The sequence below is a fragment of the Mustela putorius genome, unplaced genomic scaffold, assembly GCF_011764305.1.
Source record: "Mustela putorius furo isolate JIRA1106 unplaced genomic scaffold, ASM1176430v1.1 tig00000224_pilon_pilon_pilon, whole genome shotgun sequence".
Classification (NCBI taxonomy): Eukaryota; Metazoa; Chordata; class Mammalia; order Carnivora; family Mustelidae; genus Mustela; species Mustela putorius.
In genome coordinates this window covers 11,002,107-11,024,353 of record NW_025421321.1, presented here as the reverse complement: position 1 = coordinate 11,024,353, position 22,247 = coordinate 11,002,107, and the positions used below count along the sequence as shown (strand labels likewise).

Here is a 22,247-nt window from a genome sequence, read left to right as displayed (position 1 = left end):
TTCTTTTATGTTCAGTTCAGTTTCCCAGATCTGGGTCAGTGAGAATGGTGAACACATAAAATGAATAAAGGTGTGTGGGGGGGGGGTGATTACAGATTGTTTCTTCCTGTGTAATCAGTTTAAACATTTTAAAAGAACTGACAACTAGTAAACATCAACATATTTGGTGTAGGACTGAATTTTAAAATTTTTAAAATTTTTAAAATTTTAAAATTAAGCAAGAGCCTAATGAAAACTAGCTATTCAAGAGGGTGTATGTGTAATTCTACTTCAGAAATATATATTTTTAAAAGGGAGTAGACAGAAAGCAAAAATAAACTATTGGAACTACACAAAAATAAAAAGCTTTTGCATTGCAAACCATCATCAAAATTAAAAGGCAACCTACTGAATGGGAGAAGATATTTGCAAATGACATATCTGATAATGAATTAATATCCAACATAAATAAAGAACTTCTACAACTCAATACCAACAAACCCCAAATAACCTAATTAAAAAAAGGCAGAGGACCTGAATAGACATTTTCAAAAGAAGACTCAAAAAGGGTCAGCAGACACATAGAAAGATGCTCAGCATCACACATCATCAAGGAAATGCAAGTCAAAACCATAATGAAATATTACCTCATACCTGTCAGAATGGCAAGAATAAAAAATACAAAAAAAAAAAAGCATTGGCAAAGATTGCGCTTTGTACACTGTTGGTAGAAATGTAAATTGGTGTAGTCACTGTGGAAAACAGTATGAAAGTTCTAAAAAAATAATAAAAATAGAAATAAATTACAGTCTAATAATTCTATTACAGGTTATTTACCTAAAGGAAAAGATATATGCCCACCTATGTTTACTATAGCATTATTTATAAGAGTTAAAATATGGAAGCAACCTATGTGTCCATCAATAGATGGATGGATAAAGAAGATGTGGTATATATACACAATGAAATATTGCTCAGCCATAACAAAGAATGTGATCTTACCTTTTGCAACAACATGGATGGACCTGGAGGGTATTATGTGGGGTGCCTAGGTGGCTCAGTTGTAAGTGTCTGCCTTCAGCTCAGGTCACAATCCCGAGGTCCTGGGATCCAGCTCCGCATCAGGCTCCCTGCTCAGTGGGGAGCCTACTTCTCCCTCTCACACTCCCCCTGCTTACGTTCCCTCTCTCCCTGACTCTCTCTCTCTGTCAAATAAATAAGTAAAATCTTTAAAAAAGAAAAGGGTATTATGCTAGGTGAAAAAAATCAGACAGAATAAAGACACATCATATGATTTCACTTACATGTAGGATCTGAAAAATAAACGAATAAAGAAACAAACAAATAAAGAGCAAAATCAGACCAATAAATACAGAGAACAAACTGATGGTTGCCAGAGAGAAGGGGGGGGTGGGAGGATGTGCAAAATGGCTAAAGGGGAGTGGGAGGTATAGTCTTCCAATTATGAAGGAATAAGTCACAGGGATGAAAGGTACAACCTAGGGAATAGTCAATGGTATTTTAATAGTGTTGTATGGCCACAGACAGTAGCTACCCCTGTGGTAAAGTATTGCAGAATGAACAGACTTGTTGAATCACTATATTGTGTACCTGAAACTGATGCAACTAGGTGTGTGGCAACTGTATTTCAGTTAAAAAAGAAAAAGAGTAGATAGCAGTAATAAATATTGAAAACTATGCTAATTTCACCAGAGTTTTATTTCTCTTAATGCTAACTTTGAGATGTCTTGTGTATTGAGTACATAAATAACTTTTTTGGATGCATTAAAAAACTAAATTAACGGGATGCCCGGGTGGCTCAGTTGGTTAAGCAGCTGCCTTCGGCTCAGGTCATGATCCCAGCGTCCTGGGATCGAGTCCCGCGTCAGGTTCCTTGCTCTGTGGGGAGCCTGCTTCTCCCTCTGCCTCTGCTGCCACTCTGCCTGCCTATGTGCTCTCACTCTCTCTCTCTCTCTCTGGCAAATAAATAAATAAAATCTTAAAAAAAAAAAACTAACTAAATTAACAAGTGTACGCTATATTGTTGTTCTTGGTCTAGAAGTGAAAGCTATATAGAGCTCAAAGGAATATGACATGGTGACAAAGACCTTCATAAAAATAACTTAGAGTTCTGCTATTTAAATATTCTGCCTTCATAACTTTATCAATTTAGTCTGAGAGAATGAGTCCAGCAGAGGGGAACACAGTGTGGATGGCAATGGGTCAAAGCTGGTAATTTAAATTATGGTAATAATAATTAGGGGATGCCTTCTATAGGTGTCTGGTTCTTCTGATCCCCCCTTCCTTAGGCTCATTAACCCAGGTAATGTGGATGATTAGCTGTGCTCTTGGGTAATCACTGATCTCCCCCTGGCTACGGGAGCAGGGGTGGGATGGCGGGTCTCCTCACCACTGTGGACAAAACACACCTGCGAGAGGCTTTTCCTGCTAGCAGACAAGGAAGGAAAGAATCTCCAGACTAGAACTCCAGCACCTCAAACCCAGGATGGAGAGCAGAGAGCAGTACTTCCGACCAGAGATATGTGAGAAAGGGCAATATCCTGAAGAGTTTGGTGTATTAGTACATACGTTCATTTCTATCTTTTTTTTAGCTTTTTAAATTGTGGTAAAATATATGTAACATCGAATTTATCATTTTAACTATTTTCAGGTGTATGGTTCATTATGTACAGTCACATGGTTGCGTGACTATCACCACTAACAGTCTTTTTTAAAGAGACCACACACTCTTAAGAAAGTTGCATTCATAATTGTGGGCTCACAGGCACTCACTTTCACTCAGAGGTCCCTCCTATGGCATCCCCATGTGCAGACATGAGGAAGCAGATCCCCACTAACCCTCAGGTGTCCCCAGACCCACTAGACCATTTTGAAGCGCAATTAGTGGCTTCATACAATTCATTGTTTACTTACTCAAAAGACTATAACAGTTCCTTCCAGGCTGCTCTGTTCTATTGTGTGAAATACATGTTTGGGACCTTTTAAAATGTGTGTTATTTACCTGATAGAACTCAATGGCTTCTCTGGAGCCATTCAGTTTTATTGTGGAAATTAGTACTAGGGGGGCTTTTTAAAAGCGGAGTTTTAGACCCGACAGCCTGCGTTTGTTTGCTCACACTGTTAACTGCAGTCAATTGAGCTAACAGCCACCCAAAGGCGGTGGGGGATGCTTACACGGCCTCTCCAGAAGAGGCGATAAGGCCAAGGGGGTCCACTTTTGTGACTATATATGAGTACTGTTGGGCCCTGTTAGGAGAGTACTGGCTCAAAGACTTAGCAATTTTTCTCCCTCTGCAAGGTCCCCCTGAACAGATCTCTACCAGGGATCCTCACAGTATCTAAGAAACACTGTTTGCTTTTGAAATATGGATTATTTACTTTGAAACAATAAATGAGACCAATTCTTTGGAGTCCTGCCAACAAAGGTGTCAGGAATTGACCCAGATTGACTTTTCTGTGACTGAAGTAGGAAGATGATGTGGTAGAGACAGCTCAGAGCCTCATCTAGGACCCACAAATTGGCTTTTGGAGGAGAACAGGGTAGATGACAATATATTACAAAATAGGAATGGTATAAGCAACAGTAATGCCTAGATCTTGGGATTTGTTGATGTTTATTTTTCTGTAACATCAATGTAAGAACATGACCCACACTATTAGCTATTTAGAGTTTCATATATTAAATCCATACTGTAATATTTTCCTCCCCTGGCTTTTAGGCCTCTTGGTAGGACTTAAATCAGAGAGTATCTCCTGGTATCTTGATGAGTGACTCTTCTTAGTGGTGTGACAGAGTAATTACTCTTATATGGACAGATTAACAGAGCACTTTTTCCATTTATTACCTCATTTAATCTGGACATAAACCTAAGAAGGACGGCGTTACTATCATCCTGTTTATGCAACTGAGGAAGTTCAGACGCGAATGGGTAAATAGCTTGCATGAAGTACACTCTAGCCCAAGTTCAAGGATTCAAAATCCCATCCTTTCTGCATAATGAGGAGAGGTTAGGGAGAGCCAGGCCAGAGGTTTGGTATTTTTTTTCCAGAGAGCAGTGATAAGAGGGCCTAATTTGAATTCTTGGCCTTTATCGTTTGAAAGACACTGAGAAAGTCTTACTGAGTACTCCTTTTGTATAAAGTACTACCTAATACTTAAGATGGGCTTCCTATTCTCCCGTCTGCTGTTGAGACCAGACATAAATAAAGAAGGTGAGCAAAGGATGGAAGCGGGCCTCTGCCAACAATTACATGAGGTGCTGATGGAAAAGGTATTGGTTATTTAAGGTTTCCATGGAAGATGACACTCAATCCCACGTCTGAAGGGAACACTGTGTAGTAAAAGGCGACCCCACCCCTTGGTGGGGGTGGCTGTCTGGAGCTGGCTCTCAGACCCCTTTCCCTTTAGACATCTATACCCCAGCAGAACGAGGGGCCTGCAGCTCTCGGTCCACTCCCACTGCCTTGCTTGCTCAGACCAAGACAGTTCATTCTGTGGAGAAGGTCCCTACTTCCCTTCTCCCTTCTTGGGTCTGGTGATGCTACCCATCTTTTATTTTCTTATTTTTTATTTTTAAAGATTTTATTTATTTATTTGACAGAGAGAGAGACCACAAGTAGGGAGAGAGGCAAGGCAAAGAGAGAGACGGGGAAGCAGGCTCTCCCGCTGAGCAGAGAGCCTGATGCAGGGCTTGATCCCAGAACCCTGAGATCAGGACCTGAGCTGAAGGCAGAGGCTTAACCCACTGAGCCACCCAGGCACCCCTACCCATCCTTTATATGCTATTCCCAACACCTCCCCCACTGCCGCTTCCTCTCCTCTGCTCGGAGAGTACTTCAGGGCCTCATTGCACCCCTCCAGTGGCTTTGATTTCTTCATAAATTGATGGGGGGGGGGCAAGGGCGATGACAGAAGCAGCTACGAGCATCATCAACCAGAGTCAGGCCACCCTGAGGCTTTATGTCTGTAAGACTTCAGGTAAGTGATGTGTCTCTGGTCATCTAGTTCACTAGGATTTTACAGAGAGTATTTAGGAAATGAAATCAACTAAAACTCCATTGAAAATGCCATCTCCTCAAGACACTTCTGTTGAATCCCTCCTTTCTAGCTGAGAGGGTTGTTGTGAGGAGTAAATGAAGTGATGTCCAGGAAAGGCAGAGCGTAGCACCGCCAGATGACTGCTGTGCTAGGAAGACCTATGGTCAGGTGTGCATATGGCGACGTTTAATGTGCACAGCAGTTACACAGATGCCTGAGCTTCTTCCACAACCTTGTAAGCTCCTGGAGGCTGGGATCAATGGGTAATGAATTTCTGTGTCTCCCACAGAGACCAGCACAATGCCTTTCCCGCTGCAAGGGCTCAGTGGTGAAGACATACTTCAAATGAATGAAGGAAGAAAAGGAGCAGGAATCACTGGCGGAGACAGTATGGGAGAGAACCCTAAGTCGTGGCAGTGGTTAAGAATCACAGAAATGAAGAGAGGGGTGGGGAGACAGTGAGGGGCTGGAGGGCATCTGGTCTCTCCCCCTCTCTGTGACACTGTGACTCCACTGGTACTGATTTCTAGTTTAATTCCACTCTAATTTAATTGCACTAGATGATTTTAATCCTTTGAATTTCTTCTCCCCAAGTTTTTAATGCCAGTTAGTTAACCTACAGTGCTATATTAATTTCAGGTGTACAATATAGCGATTCAATACTTCCATACACTACCCTGTGTTCATCATGACAACCACACTCTTTAATCCCCCTCACCTATTTCATCCATCCCCCCACCCTCCTCCCTTCTGGTAACCATCAGTTTGTTCTCTGTTGTTAAGAGTCTCTCTCTCTCTCTTTTCTGTTTTTCCTTTTGCTTGTTTGTTTTGTTTCTTAATTTCCACATGCGAGTGAAATCATACGGTATTTGTCTTTTTCTGACTTATTTCACCTAGCATTATACCCTCTAAACTCCATCCATGTTGTTGCAAATGGCAAGATTTCATTTTTTATGGCTGAATAATATTCCACTGTGATACCTATCTATCTATTTATGTATTTCACATCTACTTTATCCATTCACTAATCTCTTGCCTATTTTTGGACCATTTTTAAAAAAGATTTATTTATTTATTTGAGAGAGAATGAGAACGAGTGGGGGAGGGGCAAGGAGAGAGGAAGAGAATCTCAAGCATACTCCCCACAGACACGGGGCTCAAACTTACGACCCTGAGTTCACAATCTGAGCCAAAACTGAGTCAGACACTAAACAGATACCCCTGGAAATCATTCATTTCTTGCCACTCTTCATCTGTGTGCCAATTAATAGTGTTTCTCAATTCTGTAGCATCTTACAGGCATGAACACCTGCTTTAACCTGTTAGTGGTGAGCCCCTGACCATCAACCTCAGTCTCCTGGGTGGTCTGCTGCAGTGGTACATAGCCAGTTTCAGGAAAGTATTTTCTAATTTCAGCCCAAAGCTGTCATCTTTCAACTCCAAAACATCAGTCCTAGTTCATTCATTTATTTGCTCATTGTTTTCATTCATTCTTCAAGTGACTTCCTGTGTCTTCTAATCACTAGGAGCTATGCTAGGTGCTTGGCATAAAAAGGTAACCAAGCCAGAAACATCAGGATTATTAGAACTATTAGTAGAAACAAAGTATTAGCACAGAGTGAGTTAACTATTTGTTAGAATGTAGAACATGGCGCCTGGCCCCATTCACATCTGCTTTGTTACTGCGGTGGAAGATGAATCATAATCATTGGGAATCAGAGGATGTGGAGTTTAGTCCCAGCTCTGCCACATCCTACCTTGTGACCTTGGATGAGTCACATCACCTAGCTCAGGCTCAGTCTTCTTCTCTGTAAAATGGGCTTCCTAGCTCATGAGGTTGTTGTGAGGATCACAAAATGAGACAGTCAATGTGATAGTGCTTCTAAACTCGAAAGCTCCTTTTAATTTACATGGTATACCAAAAAGACTTCAGTATAAGTAAGAAGTCCCTTGCACTAGACAATGCTATGGGTCTCAAGGGAAGGGTTGATAGACACCCTCTAGAAAACCATGCTAGCAGCATGTTCAAAAAGGAAATTTAAAATTTCTTAAAAAGTCCTGCATCCCCCACCCCTTTTTGGAACCTTTGAGAAGAGACCAACTGTTAGAAGTACATGGTAACTGTGACCCCCTTCTCAGGACACTAGAGACATTGTGTAAAATGTTAACCAGAAAGTTACACTTCTATGCTGGTGGCCACCCCCAGCATGCTTCCTTTGCATGGCTGAAGAGGTCCACTTGGCAAGGGGTCAAGAAGAGGAAGCTGGATGCAAACCCCCACGTTGCAGTCCGATGCATCATCCCATCCTCCTCACCTTGCTCTGGGGCCATTTCCAGTCCTGCCTTTGGACAAACACCAGCCCCGTGTGGAAGGAAAACCCCTTCCTTTTAGTCTATTTCTCATTTCCTTAATTCTATTACATTCTCCCTAATGGGAGGAGGAGATTTGATGGGTGAGATTTATTTGAGTGAGCCCAAAGAGGCCCTTCTTTTTGTAAAGCCAGCATCACTTTACACAGTAAAGCCCTGAGCAGAGGTGCACGGCCATTTCTGCTCACCACTGTGTCTCTGCACCTGGCTGAGCACGTGGGATGTGCTCACTAACTGCTCGTGGCACAAGTGAATCAATCAATGGCAGTTGTTTGGATTTCAATATAAATGGATCTTAGACCTGAGATATTGCCAGATGGGCAGACAGGTTACAGTCTGGTGATGCATCTCCAAGGCTATAAAAATGTAGCTGTTTCTGGAGTCACACACTGACATTTCAGAAGATGATTATATGCACAATTTAACCACACAGCCACTCGTGCCCTCCAAGTGCCATCGCTTCAACAACTGTTTTCATGTTGGCTTTCTTACTCATTCCTTTTTTTTTTTTTTTTTTAAGTCGGGCACAATTTCCGCCCCCCCCCCAGCTCCTCTTATTTCCAGCTGAATGTGATTTATTCATATGAAATTATGCTCCATTTTTATAAAACCCAAGTTACTGCAAATGATGCTTGAGGTTTCACAGAAAATATTAATTCCTGATCTCCTGCTATAAAGCATCCCTGCTCGTTCTGCAGCAGCTCTGTCGCTCGGAGACAGATGGAAGCAGTCCAAGGGTATGATTAACTTCTTAGTCCTGGCAATTTCCTAGTGCTCCTCTTGCCCTAGATTTCCAGATTGACCTCCAGCTTCCCTGCAAATGCACAGTTGCTCAGCTTGATAAATCACACGAATCCCTTTTTTGATCACAGTTATCTACTATTTACTACTTATGAGGTGAAGTTAATCATATTCAGAGGCACTTCATATGCTGCATGCATACCCTTCCTTCTCTGAACAGCACTTTGCATATTTTCCACATTACAGGGATGTGGCAGCTTTCACAGTGCAGCGAGTCTACAGCAAAGACACACCTTTATAAATGAGCCTCGTGCCCATTTATCCTTATTCTCCTCTGCCTCTCTCTACCCTGCCTGGTACAATAATCCATAAGGAGAAGAAAAAAAAAAAAAACCTGGGAGGCACATTCTAAGGAGTGACTAAGTAAGAAAGAGAGTGTCCTTTATAGATTGAGGTTTTCTTATAATTGGCTTGTTTGACCTTGTTGAGAATTCTGACCTCTTCCTGCCCTGGTCTCTTCCTTTTTTCATGATTTGGGGAATCAGTGGGCCTCTGGTAGGCCAGCTGACACTCAAAGGCATAAAACAGATGAAAAATTCCACAGTCAGCAGTAGGAAAGAATAACAGTGCCATTCTACCCTCACTCAAGGCTTCCTGTCACTGCAGGTGGCACAAGCTAGCTGGGCTGAAGCCCACATTTGCCTTCCTGGTGTGATCCAGTCTTCAACACTCTGGCTATTTTGGAGGAACCATTAATCCAGCCCATTGTTCAGGCAAAACTGAACAAGGCCACAGGCTTTCATTGGAGATGATTACAGAAGATTTTTACCTTTAGGTAATGGAAAATATCACAGTTTTAATTTATCAAGGTTGTGCATTGATTGCTGTAAAGCACAGAACTTTAAAGCACAGTCTTAACTGTCAGATACTGGATTTCTGCTGGAATGTCTATTTAAACCAAGAAACTAGAGAAATGAAAAGATAGATAAGATTGGCCTTCAAAAGACATCTGGATATTCTCTCATCTTAGATACCCCAAAGGGACAAGATTTCTACCTGCCATTGAAATGAAACGGGAAAGGCCAACCCTCTTTCTTATAACTTGTCTTATCAGGTCAGGTCTCTAAGACTTAGATGCAGGTTTTCTCACAGGGAAGCAGAGAACAACCCCTGGCTTCCTTAAGTATATGCTCATACCTACCAATGACCCCAAGGTCATCATCAAGTTCACATCTTGAAACAAAATGACTCTACTCCTGTATCAAATATCCTTGTGTTCACCAGGTACTCAAGGTGGTTATAAGGCTAACGGGAAGTGAAAGGGGCCCACATGTGAACAGATTAGCAGGAAAGGAGACAAGAAGTCCATGGTGGCACAGCCTGAGCCAACACGGACTATTCTGTCCAACTGTAGAACTCAGGAAAGCACCTTTTAAGGTCTGAAAAGTGCTGCCACTTTCTAGGACAAAATGAAAAGTGCTGCCTCATCATAATGGAATTTTATAGCATGAAGTGATAACAGACTGAAAACAACAGTTCAGGAAAACAGAATAGTTTATGTCATTGAATGTAGAATAGATTCATACCCTGTTCCGAGTAGCCAGAGATACAAGGGTAAGATCTCTACCTTAGGAAGGTCACAACTTGGGGGAAATTTTTTTTTTAAAGATTTTATTTATTTATTTGACAGAGAGCACAAGTAGGCAGAAAGGCAGGCAGAGAAAGAGAGAGAGGAGAATGCAGGCTCCCCGCAGAGCAGAGAGCCCCATGTGGGACTGGATCCCAGGACCCTGGGATCATGACCTGAGCCAAAGGCAGAGGCTTTAACCCACTGAGCTGCCCTGGTACCCAGGGAAATTTTTGCTTAATCCCATTGCCGTGCTGGGGTGGTTCCTCTCACAGGCAGATATTGGGCGAGACATGCCATAGTGTGATCCAGAGTCACATTCATCATTTTCTAAAAAATACTGGTTTACTCAACAGAATAAGTAATGTGCTAGAAAATGATGTCTATTACTTGGTAAGTTAGCATTCCCTAATTTAAGAAAATAGAAAATAGAAATCCCATGAACTCAGTAGGTGTTTTTTTTTTTTTTTAAAGAATTTTTATTTATTTATTTGAAAGAGAGACAGTGAGAGAGAACATGAGTGAGGAGAAGGTCAGAGGGAGAAGCAGACTTCCCATGGAGCTGGGAGCCTGATGTGGGACTCGATCCTGGGACTCCAGGATCATGACCTGAGCCGAAGGCAGTCGTCCAACCAACTGAGCCACCCAGGCACCCCTCAGTAGGTGTTTTAAGTCCTTATTTTAAAAAAGGATTTTAAATTCTATCTCCAAATGATTACAGATACTTCTCACTTTGGGAAATTACTTGTGTGGCTCTGAATTTGTGGAAAACAGAATAGAGAGAAGGTATACACAATTGCATTGTTAGAACAGTGAAGTCAACTCATTACTTTAAAATGAGCCAAACTCCCCCAATTTTGAACAGAAAAACCTTTAGACATAAGGGAGAAATCCTCTATTACATTTAAAGATGGAGAAATTCATAAGAAGAGAGATTACATTGGGAACCTGTTTCTTGGGAATGGACTTCTTTTTTCATAGTATTCTGCTATTAGCACTGATACAATCAACAGGGGCTAAGATGTTAACTACTAGTTGACTAACTGTTGGTTTTGATGAGGGGTTTTAGATATAGTATCAGAAAAAGTCAAAGGGAATAGTACTGTTGTTCATCATTAAAATCATGCACGTTTTCTATCCAGGACAGAATCATGTGTCTTTTGGGAAGCAGCCTTAGAATGCATTAGTTCTAGTCTTTGTATTTGCAGCCATGTGTTCAAAGGAATTCCCTATCTTCCTGAAGTAGGTTTTTATTCATTCTACCAAAGGTCATAATGAGGTTTTGTGTTTATATATATAGCTTCACTGAAATATCATTTATATGCCATAAAGTTCATCCATTTAAAATATGCAATTTGATGGCTTTTAGCAGAGGGCTGTGAAACCATCACCAAGATCTAATTTTATCACATTTTCAATGCCTCCAAAAGAAATCTTCTAATCATTGGCAATAACATAATATTGTCAACTAAGGGCCTTCACTTGGTTTTCAGTGCATTTTGTTGAAGGAAACTCTTACTCAACTACTCAAAGAAACATGTGGAGGAAAGGAATTAATGTGTCAGATTTTCAATATTTTGATACAGTGTGTCCTTCCTACCAACAGACTCAGAAGCAGTATAGTTGCAGCTTTTGTGAAAATCCCAGAAGCAATTCCAGGAGATCATGTGGTGGCCCCTCTCAGAGCACACAAGCTTGTGTGGTTGTCATGGGGAAGTCTTTTTCAACTGCAATAAAAATACTCATACTCAGCCTGCCACCATAGAGAAAATGCTTTTCACCCATGCGCACAGATAATTTGCCTAAGTGACAGGATTTGCCTTGGAGAAGCACTGAACTGAGCTAGTCGACACAGTCAATTATTGTTCATTCAAAAAAAAAAAAAAAAAAAAAAGAACTGAGAAGAAAAGGAAGGTGGTAACAGTTAGCTAGATAATGCTGACATCCCAACCAGCCAGCCAGGGGAACATCTCCAGCTGCTTCTAACACAGCAAGAACCTCCCTTGTGGACAGCAACTGGGGCTTCCTCTTCACCTCCTGACAGTTCTTTAAGAAACACACACACACACACACACACCGCAATCTTAGTAAATGAAAACTCAAAGACCAACCAAAACAAAAAGAGTCTGGTCTGTTCTTGAAGGGAACTCTGTATATCCCTGTTCAGCTATCTCCACACACAGCCTTTTGGGCCTTTTGGGCAGAGCAGGATGTGAAATGCACCTTGAGTGTGTTTATTGATTAGGTTTATACATCTCGTTCAATAACACAAGTCTGAAAACACAAGCCAAAGCCAGGAGTAAAAAGTCAGGCACTTGGGACCATGAACTGGGATATGTGCACGAAGTACTTCAAGTGAGAATTTCATCAAAAGACAGACAGCTACTGATGAAACACTATGGAAAAAGTCTGAAGAAAACACCTCAAAATAAATGAAGCACTTATTGCTGAAAAATGAGCTTAGATCTCCACCAATTCCAAAGTTCAGAATTTACTGCCCCATGCAGGTCTTTCCCTCTAAGTTTACTTGTCTCCTGTTTCATTACACAACAAGGGATTCTTCATACTTTCTATGAAATACAACAAGGCGATTTTTGCAGTAATAAACTCCACACATGCATGACAAATCCAAGCATGCAAAATGTTTAACATCCCAGTTCACAGATACTTTAGGGACAAAATCCGATTATGAATTATATGCCACAATAAATAGGGCTCAATGTTTCATAAAGCAATTTATAGTTCATAAAAATGACAAAATGTACCTGTCAGACAGAGTGTGGAGAGCTGTTCTCTGGGCTGCCTGCTGGAAGGAAAGGCAGAGATGTTTATTTAATATTCTGACTTTAAATTATGTACTCAATCAACACTTTAAAAAATCCGGTCACACATTTTTGCCAAATATTAAACTACTAGCAACATAGTAGCGAGTCCCATCATGTTAAGAAATGAAGGTTTCCAGAAGAGTTGACAGAAGCCCCTCCTCTCCCCCCCGAAGCGGACACCTGCCACCAGGGGGCGAGCACGGGGAGGCAAGGAGTACTTGGCAGGTGAGGTTAGACCAGTCTCTGGAGACCAGGGGAGAGGATCAGAGCTATTGCACTTTTATTCTCCAAAATCGTTTTCCCATGGTTTTATTCTACTTTCCTCTAAGAAAAAAATCTGTCTTGGCTCCTTTGTGGCTCCCTTCTCAACGAAAGTGTAATTTTTGACTCAGTTTTCAGATTTATCAAAAAAGTTACCACAATTAGAAATTGGAACGCCGACTGGAAATGTGATGATATATATATATTTTTAAAGATTTTATTTATTTATTTGACAGAGAGAAATCACAAGTAGTCGGAGAGGCAGGCAGAGAGAGAGAAAGGGAAGCAGGCTCCCTGCTGAGCAGAGAGCCCGACACGGGACTCGATCCCAGGACCCAGAGATCATGACCTGAGACGAAGGCAGCGGCTTAACCCACTGAGCCACCCAGGCGCCCCTGGAAATGTGATGATATTATGAGATTATTGATTTGTTGAAGACATAGTAATGACGCTGGGGTAATTTTTAAGAAAATCTTTTAGAGATACATATTGAAATATTTATGGGTACAATTATATGATGTTGGGGTTTGCTTTAAAACATTACATTTGGGGGCGCCTGGGTGGCTCAGTTGATTAAAGCCTCTGCCTTCGGCTCAGGTCATGATCTCAGGGTCCTGGGATCAAGCCCCGCATCGGGCTCTCTGCTCTGCAGGGAGCCTGCTTCTCCCTCTCTGTCTGCCTGCCTCTCTGCCTACTTGTGATCTCTCTCTGTCAAATAAATAAATAAATTTAAAAAAATAAAATAAAAAAAATAAAAATAAAACATTACATTTGGAAGAAAGGTAGAGTGGGCGGGCCTTTATAAATGAAACAAGATGGCCTTGGGTTGGTAACTGTTGAAGCTAAGTGATGAGTACACTGGGAATTATTATGTTATTCTGGGCATTTTTGTATGTTTTTGAAACTTTTCCTACTACCAAAACTAAGAGAAAAAGAAAAGAAAAAAGGCCATTATTTCTCCATCAGATTCTCTCAGGTTTGTAATAACTTTTTGTCTGCCTTCTCTATAATTTTGTACACTGGCTTTCTATTAATGAGCACTCTGACACTTCAGAAGGCCAAGGTCACACTCTGTTCTCTGTCTCAGAAACTCTAATTGGGAGGGGATCAAAACATGGCCTGTAAGACCAAGGCTATCTCAGGATGCACCAGGAAATAAAGAGTGCATAAAATTCATGTATGTTACACATGTCAAGTTTACTGCTTACCAGGGACACCAAAATGCTTCCCATGCTATTCCTCATTCCATTTAGACAGCAGACAAAATAGACAGAATCTTCATATTAGAAAAAGAAAATGAAACATCAGCATCATCAACCCTACTGTAGAAATGAAATACAACTTTGGTGGGGAGCTTCATGTCCTTGGTTCAGTCAGTCCAACATTTACTGAATTGCTACTGTGTAGAGACTAGTGGCTCTGGACTCCAGGAGGGACAAAAACAAAAGCCCAGTAAGTAGTCATTGTCTTGGAGAAGCTTCATCCCTATGTAGGAAGTCACACTGGAGATCCAGGGATGACTTGAGGGCACTTACGAAATAACATGTAAATGAAAAGGTTAAGCTAGGACAGTGTTAAGAAGATGCAGGTCTGAATGACAACTAATGGTTGGTGGACCAGTAGCACCTCAAACAGTGCCTAGAACTGTTAGCATGTGCTTGGTAAATATCCAAAGTAAACACTAAATGAATGAATCCATTAGGGAATCCTTCCCACTGAAATTTGAGCAGAACTTTAAAGACAAGGTATGTCTGGAATTGAGTAGAGGTGTTTCTTCGTTTTATATTCATGGGGGGGATCACTATTGGCTCTTACTGCCTGAGGTTGGGAATGTTAAAACCTTTCAAAGATCAGGAAGTGCCCATGTACAGTGAGGACAAGTTCCCTTAAAATCACAAGGGTAACTCTATGGAGAAGCACTAGAGCAAAGTAGGAAGGAAATTCAGATTTGAAATAAGTCAGATTTGCTTCTGGGCCTGGCAAAAGGTACTGGAAAATAAACAAGAGGAACTTCAATAATTTCCATAAATGACATAATCACACGGATTTAAGAAAAAACAAAGTATGTGGAACTGCAAATGGCAACCATAGAGTAGCCCTCAATCTAGGTCTGCTTCCAAATCGCCCTCTCCTTCCCTGAAGGGGATGACGAGGGAGCAAGTCGGTCAATGTCCAGGTTATTGCAGACGATCTAAGGGGTTACTGCTTTCCCTCTTCCCCCTGGTTTCCAGTAAATTAAGGCCCAAATATCCTGGCATTCCAGTGTCACATAATTAGTCCAAGAGAGGGAAGAAGAATACCCACAGATCATCTCTTGGTGAGGACACTGGAGGGAGCAGGAAGAGGTGAGAAGCCTGAGGAAGACCTGGAGCCCAGGAGTCCCCTCGGATACCTCGGGGGGATGGGAATACTTCCTTCTCTTACACTCCCTTGTCAGCACTCTTCTGGAGGGCCAGCCTAGGAGCATGCCCACAAAAAGTACCCAGCAAGTGACAGGTCGCCATCGTTGTGCCCATATTTGCCTCCTAAAGGGTTCTCTTATTGCTCAGCAAGATGGCTTTCCCTTTTGGCAGCTATCCTTGAAAAGAACAGAAGTCTCTACTCTTGACTCTGGCTAAATATACAAAAAGAATTTGGAACTCCCCAAAGGAAAGATGGCATGCATTATTAGTACAGTCTCTTGACATCATCTCAGCAGGAGGCCCTGGAGATGGACTCTTTCTGAAATAACAGAAATCATGAGGGATGGGACTACAAGTTCAACAGAAACCTCTCAAATAGCCTCTGAAGTTTCCCCTAGCCATGGGTGTCAGTGTTTAAAAAGTCTATTGACTCTTTTCTCTCCTGCCTCCAAATACTTCCTGTGGACTTTTGCGATAAGGAAACACCATGCTTTTTGATGTGCAGCCTACAAGAAAATTATTTAGAAAGCAAAAGCAAAGGCAAAACAAACAAAAATGAGAAACTTAGCCACTCAGCCATCACTAGAGTGATGTATCCCAGGCGGTGGCACCTGTTGAGAAGGTCTCCATAGGCCTGATGTTGGCTGAGTGCTCCTCACATAAGCTGACCTGGAAGCTGGGGGCAGGGGCTGCTTTTCCCTTAGCAGATGGGTGTGATGATGGGGCTAAAAGGCTTTAACGTATGTCACAGACATAGGAAGGTTTAGACATTGGTCATCCCACCAGTCACTAAGCAATGTCTGTCTGAGACAGTCACTCTTCAATCTGTCCACACAACACGTGCTATCACCCACTTCATGCCATGGTATTTAGCGCCACTGACTGCCTGCACCACTATTTTCAGTGCCTGGTTTTGATTGTGCTATTTAATTTGCAGTTATTCTACATCATTAAAAACTTTACAGAGGGTGACACATCATCCATCAGGAAAAGAGATGAGAGTATTTTAACCAGTTTAAATAATTCCTTGAGAAAATAAAAGCTTTATGGCATTAGATTAAAGTTGTATGTCATATAGCAAGGCAAAGCCCACTTTTTTTTTTTTTAAATTGCCTCGCCTCTTAAAAGTAGGTTGGATTTTGCATGCTATTTTACTTCATGGTTGGAAAATAATAAAATAAATAAACACTGGAATTAAAGAGCAGAGAAAAAATTACTTAGGTGACTCATGATTGAAGCCTGAAAAACTACTATAGTAAACTAGATGAACTGCCCAATTTCCTTCTTTCAAGAGTTGTACATTACAGCAACCATATTTTTCTCTTCCTAAATCATCTCCTCTAGTAACTTTCCTCTTATTCAGTTCTCAGCAAAACAAGGTGAGAAGGTTAAGTGAATGCTTCATTGATCTCTCCTGAGTTCATTACTCATTCATGAACGACTCTGAAGCATAAGTCTATGAGACAAAACAAGTCTTCCACCAGAAATAATCATTTTCCAGGTTCTCTCCAGGAGATGACATGTTTTCTCTGTCTTTATTACAGTAAGCTTGGTGTTTTGGAACATAATCAGTAGACATTCAGGTTTCAATGATGCTAAATGAATTACCAGTCACAATCTGTTACTGAAGAGAACTCAAAGAGGAAATTAAGTGCCCTTCTTGTAATTGGGTTGTGCATAGAACAAGTTTATGGAAATTGGAGTGGGGAAGAGAATGAAAGGAAGAGGCTGAAATTCAGAAGAGTCTCAGGATGATCCAATTTCTCTTTTACTTGATAGAAACAGACTAACATGCGGACAGCTCTCTAATTTGATCTGAAGTACCTACAATGTACAGATAATGGTCTCGGCTTGGGTGACAGGGAAAAATGGACAAAACCCTCCTCATATAGTACTTAAGGTCTAGAATGAGTCAGATATGAAAAGTTAAACATACACAAACATTCTAGATGACAAGAGCTATGAGACAGACTATGACGGAGATCTCATTTGGAATGAATGGTCAGGGAAAGCTTGCTAAACTAGACAAAGCACACAAAAAAGTTGATGCGTAAAGGATAAAGAAATTACTGACCCAGAGAAACAGGAATGAATGGTGAAGAAAGGGTCCAGGCAATGAAGACAGTTTGGGAGCAAAGGCCTGAGGTAGGCCTAGATCCTTGCTCAACTGAAGAACTATAGAAAGGACACTGTGGGGGAGCTCAGTGAACAGTGGGGGCAGGGGCAGATCTCAAGGGCTCTGGAGGTCAGAATAAGGATTTTGGATATTATCCAAAGGGCAATAAGAAGTCATTGAAGGATTTATATTATGGGAAGTTGGGTGAAGGATGTACAGGACCTGCCTGTACATTCTTTGTCTCTTGGGAGGAGTCAAGATGGCGGAGAAGTAGCAAGCTGAGACTACTTCAGCTAGCAGGAGATCAGCTAGATAGCTTATCTAAAGATTGCAAACACCTGCAAATCCATCAGCAGATCGAAGAGAAGAAGAACAGCAATTCTGGAAACAGAAAAACAACCACTTTCTGAAAGGTAGGACTGGCAGAGACGTGAATCCAAAGCGATGGGAAGATAGACCCCAGGGGGAGGGGCCGGCTCCCGGCAAGCGGTAGAGCAATGCAGCACAAAATCAGGACTTTTAAAAGTCTGTTCCGCTGAGGGACATCGCTCCAGAGGCTAAATCGGGACGAAGCCCATGCGGGGTCAGCGTGGCCTCAGGTCCCGCAGGGTCACAGAAGGATCAGGGGTGTCTGAGTGTCGCAGAGCTTGCGGGTATTGGAACGGGAAAGCCAGCTACAGAGACAGAGCCAGCAGTAAGCTCACAGCTTGGTGTTACCTTGAACCAGCCGCAGGCTCTGTGAGCTCGGAGCACGGCCGGAGGTCAGGCAGACGGGAGTAACTGGGCGCTATTCTCTGAGGGCGTACTGAGGAGTGGGGCCCTGGGCTCTTGGCTACTCCAGGCCGGAGACCAGGAGGCCGCCATTTGTATTCCCGTCCTCCGGAACTCTACCTACTGAAAGAGCTCAGGGAACAAAAGCTCCTGAAAGCAAACCTGAGCGGATTACTCAGCCCAGCCCCTGGTGAGGGTGGTGCAATTCCGCCTGGGGCAAAGACACTTGAGAATCACTACACCAGGCCCCTCCCCCAGAAGATCAACAAGAAATCCAGCCAAGACCAAGTTCACCTACCAAGGAGTGCGGTTTTAATACCAAGGAGAGCAGCAGAATTCCAGAGGAGGAGAAAGCAAAGCACGGAACTCATGGCTTTCTCCCTGTGATTTTTTTAGTCTTGCAGTTAATTTACTTTTTTTCTTTTTCATTTTTTTTTTCTCACCTTCTGGTAAATTTTTTTTTAAATTTTTACCCTTTTCTTTTTTAACAGTTTTAAACTAGTTTATCTAATATATATATTTTTTCTTTTTTATATTTTTCTTTATTTTTTTTCTTTTTAAAAAATTCTTTTATTTATTTATTTTTCTTTTTTTTTCTTTCTTCCTTTTTGAACCTCTTTTTATCCCCTTTCTCTCCCCTCACGATTTGGGATCTCTTCTGATTTGGTTAAAGCATATTTTCCTGGGGTTGTTGCCACCCTTTTAGTATTTCACTTGCTCCTTCATATACTCTTATTTGGACAAAATGACAAGACGGAAAAATTCACCACACAAAAAAGAACAAGAGGCAGTACCGAAGGCTAGGGACTTAATCAATACAGACACTGGTAATATGTCAGATCTAGAGTTCAGAATGACAATTCTCAAGGTTCTAGCCGGGCTCGAAAAAGGCATGGAAGATATTAGAGAAACCCTCTCGGGAGATATAAAAGCCTTTTCTGGAGAAATAAAAGAACTAAAATCTAACCAAGTTGAAATAAAAAAAGCTATTAATGAGGTGCAATAAAAAATGGAGGCTCTCACTGCTAGGATAAATGAGGCAGAAGAAAGAATTAGTGATATAGAAGACCAAATGACAGAGAATAAAGCAGCTGAGCAAAAGAGGGACAAACAGCTACTGGACCACGAGGGGAGAATTCGAGAGATAAGTGACACCATAAGACGAAACAACATTAGAATAATTGGGATTCCAGAAGAAGAAGAAAGAGAGAGGGGAGCAGAAGGTATACTGGAGAGAATTATTGGGGAGAATTTCCCCAATATGGCAAAGGGAACGAGCATCAAAATTCAGGAGGTTCAGAAAACGCCCCTCAAAATCAATAAGAATAGGCCCACACCCCGTCCGTCACCTAATAGTAAAATTTACAAGAGAAAATCCTGAAAGCAGCCCGGGAAAAGAAATCTGTAACATACAATGGTAAAAATATTAGATTGACAGCTGACTTATCCACAGAGACCTGGCAGGCCAGAAAGAGCTGGCATGATATTTTCAGAGCACTAAACGAGAAAAACATGCAGCCCAGAATACTATATCCAGCTAGGCTATCATTGAAAATAGAAGGAGAGATTAAAAGCTTCCAGGACAAACAAAAACTGAAAGAATTTGCAAACACCAAACCAGCTCTACAGGAAATATTGAAAGGGGTCCTCTACACAAAGAGAGAGCCTACAAGTGGTAGATCAGAAAGGAACAGAGACCATATACAGTAACAGTCACCTTACAGGCAATACAACGGCTCTAAATTCATATCTCTCAATAGTTACCCTGAATGTTAATGGGCTAACTGCCCCTGTCAAAAGACACAGGGTATCAGAATGGATAAAAAAACAAAACCCATCTATATGTTGCCTCCAAGAAACTCATTTTAAGCCCAAAGACACCTCCAGATTTAAAGTGAGGGGGTGGAAAAGAATTTACCATGCTGATGGACATCAGAAGAAAGCAGGAGTGGCAATCCTTATATCAGATCAATCAGATTTTAAGCCAAAGACTATAATAAGAGATGAGGAAGGACACTATATCATACTCAAAGGGTCTGTCCAACAAGAAGCAGTTGGTTCAGTAGACTTTGACCTTATCCTGTTCTCTGCAGGGGTCAGGCAGAGTCACGGAAGATAATGTAATTGATGACCTAAATAAGAACATTTTGGAGAATGGAAGGGGATGCTACCCAGATGGGAGTCAGGGGCAGCAGGAGAAAACCCTGCTTTTCTGGGCATGCTGGGTTGTATGGCTGCCCTAATTAAGACAGCTTTGCACAAATATAAATAAGATCAGGACAAGAAGACAGAATTTCAGGGGCTTAGGAGCTTGTCAATAAAGAAAGCAAACTGTGGAATGGGGTTAGCAGTGGCAAATTACTTGCATTCTTGTTTCTTTAAGTCAAGCCAATGTTTCTATCATTTTCCTGTTCTCTTCCCAGCCACTCCTCCTTTCATTTAGATTCTGCCTAATATGAGGTCCAGTTCATCCTTTTTATAAGTGCTCCTTGACCAAGGCTTTTGTTGCTCTTTCTCTCTCGGAACTCCTAGCCCAGAGCATGTATTAGCACCAGGTTCTTTTCTTTCTTGAGGAGTTTGCCATCTGCTTCATGGGAATTCTAATCGTGGCTCCTCCAGTTCCCTGAGGATCACTGAAGGTGGAAACCCGAGCCCATTGCCCCTCACAGGAAAGGGCTTACTGGAGGCTGACAAACAACACTTGCAGTGGGATTCAGAGGCAGGATGTGAGTAACTTAATGGGGATGCTTTATTGCCACTATTTGCCATAGCAGCAATCTAAAAGATTTGTTGAAATACATCTTTTTCTTTGCTGTATATTCTTTATTTCACTTTCCTGAAAAGCTAGGGTACACTTTCCTCTTTGGAGAATGGATGGTTAGTTTTTTCCCCCACACCAGATTGCTTAGATTTGTTTATGTCTACCATATATTCCATAAAGACAGTAACAAGTATTTATTGAGCACCTATTATATCCCATGGTAAATGCTGATTGTGGTTGACAATACCAGATAAATTCTGCCTATATAATGATATCTCATAATTTGGCTTCTTGAACTAGCTGACAGATCTGGGGGCTTGTTTGAGGTCAGACTGTGAAGGATAGTCCTAATTTGGCCACTCAGATCTTCAGAGAGGGATTAAGAGAGACATGCTTTTTTTCACTGAGCATTTCCCAGACATTCTACTCACTGGAGATAAACAATGAACCATTTGTGACATCTGCTGTGCAGGATGACCAGCTCCTGCCTCTACGTCCTGGAGACTTGTCTTCACAAATGAAAATTGAGGGGCAGCCACTAGGAGTTAGGAAAAAGAAGGGAAAGGTGTGGGGACAATGTGAGCACATGCCATGGGGGCTATTCCCATCCACTGTGACTGACATCAGACTCCTGATGTCGGAAGGCTGGGGCTATGCTTAGGGCCTGGAAGATACAACCTTAGACAGTGGGCCATACTGACTGCAACAAGGGCAACATCATAGGTCAGAGGGTCCCAGCAGTTTCCTGGAGGAAGTCTGTGGGGTAGGGAGGCTGGTGTGGGAGTGTTAAGAGGTCACTGTGAAGTGCAGGAATAATGTAGGAAGAGCCATGATCATGTATGAAGCTATTAACATTCAGCACGATGTTGGGGGGTGGCTGCAGAAGTAAGCTAAGTGATATCCAGCCCCAAGTCAGGTCAAAGGAACAACTTATGCTTCCAGTGATGTGGCGTTGCTGTCCCGTGGCAAGTAGCTGCAGCCTGGCCAGCTGGACACTTACCTCATAAAGGGCTAGTCTTAGGAAGGCTAGACACCAGTTCCTTAAGGACAAGAAATGAGCACCAGTTACTTTACTGGACAACACTTGGTAGAAGGTCTAACTGATAGTATAGGCAGTGGCCGTGTCTCTCCTCTTCTTTCTCTGCCTCCTTCCCTCTTCCTCACTTTCTCCCCTAAAACTCCAGACCTTCTCCCCTTTTTCTCCTCCTACCTTCCAGATCTATTTTTCTATAATCATCTTCTTGCCTTTTCTGATATAAATCAATTTTCCTGGCTTCTTCCTGTACTCCTCTCCTTTTATTACTAAATAGGCATTAAAAAATTTCCAGTAACACA

General features: G+C 41.8%; 1 protein-coding gene across 7 annotated transcripts in view; it reads right to left on the bottom strand.

Annotated features, from left to right (window-relative positions):
* AFF3 (AF4/FMR2 family member 3) overlaps positions 1-22,247 on the bottom strand; it is a 575,972-nt gene that overhangs the window by 75,599 nt on the left and 478,126 nt on the right. For 5 of the 7 annotated variants that reach the window (XM_045077717.1, XM_045077719.1, XM_045077722.1 and 2 more), the window contains one exon: positions 12,542-12,582. In XM_045077717.1, coding sequence (XP_044933652.1) covers positions 12,542-12,582 — 41 coding nt within the window. The remainder of the gene's footprint in view (positions 1-12,541; positions 12,583-22,247) is intronic. The other 2 variants (XM_045077718.1, XM_045077720.1) reach the window with 1 other exon arrangement.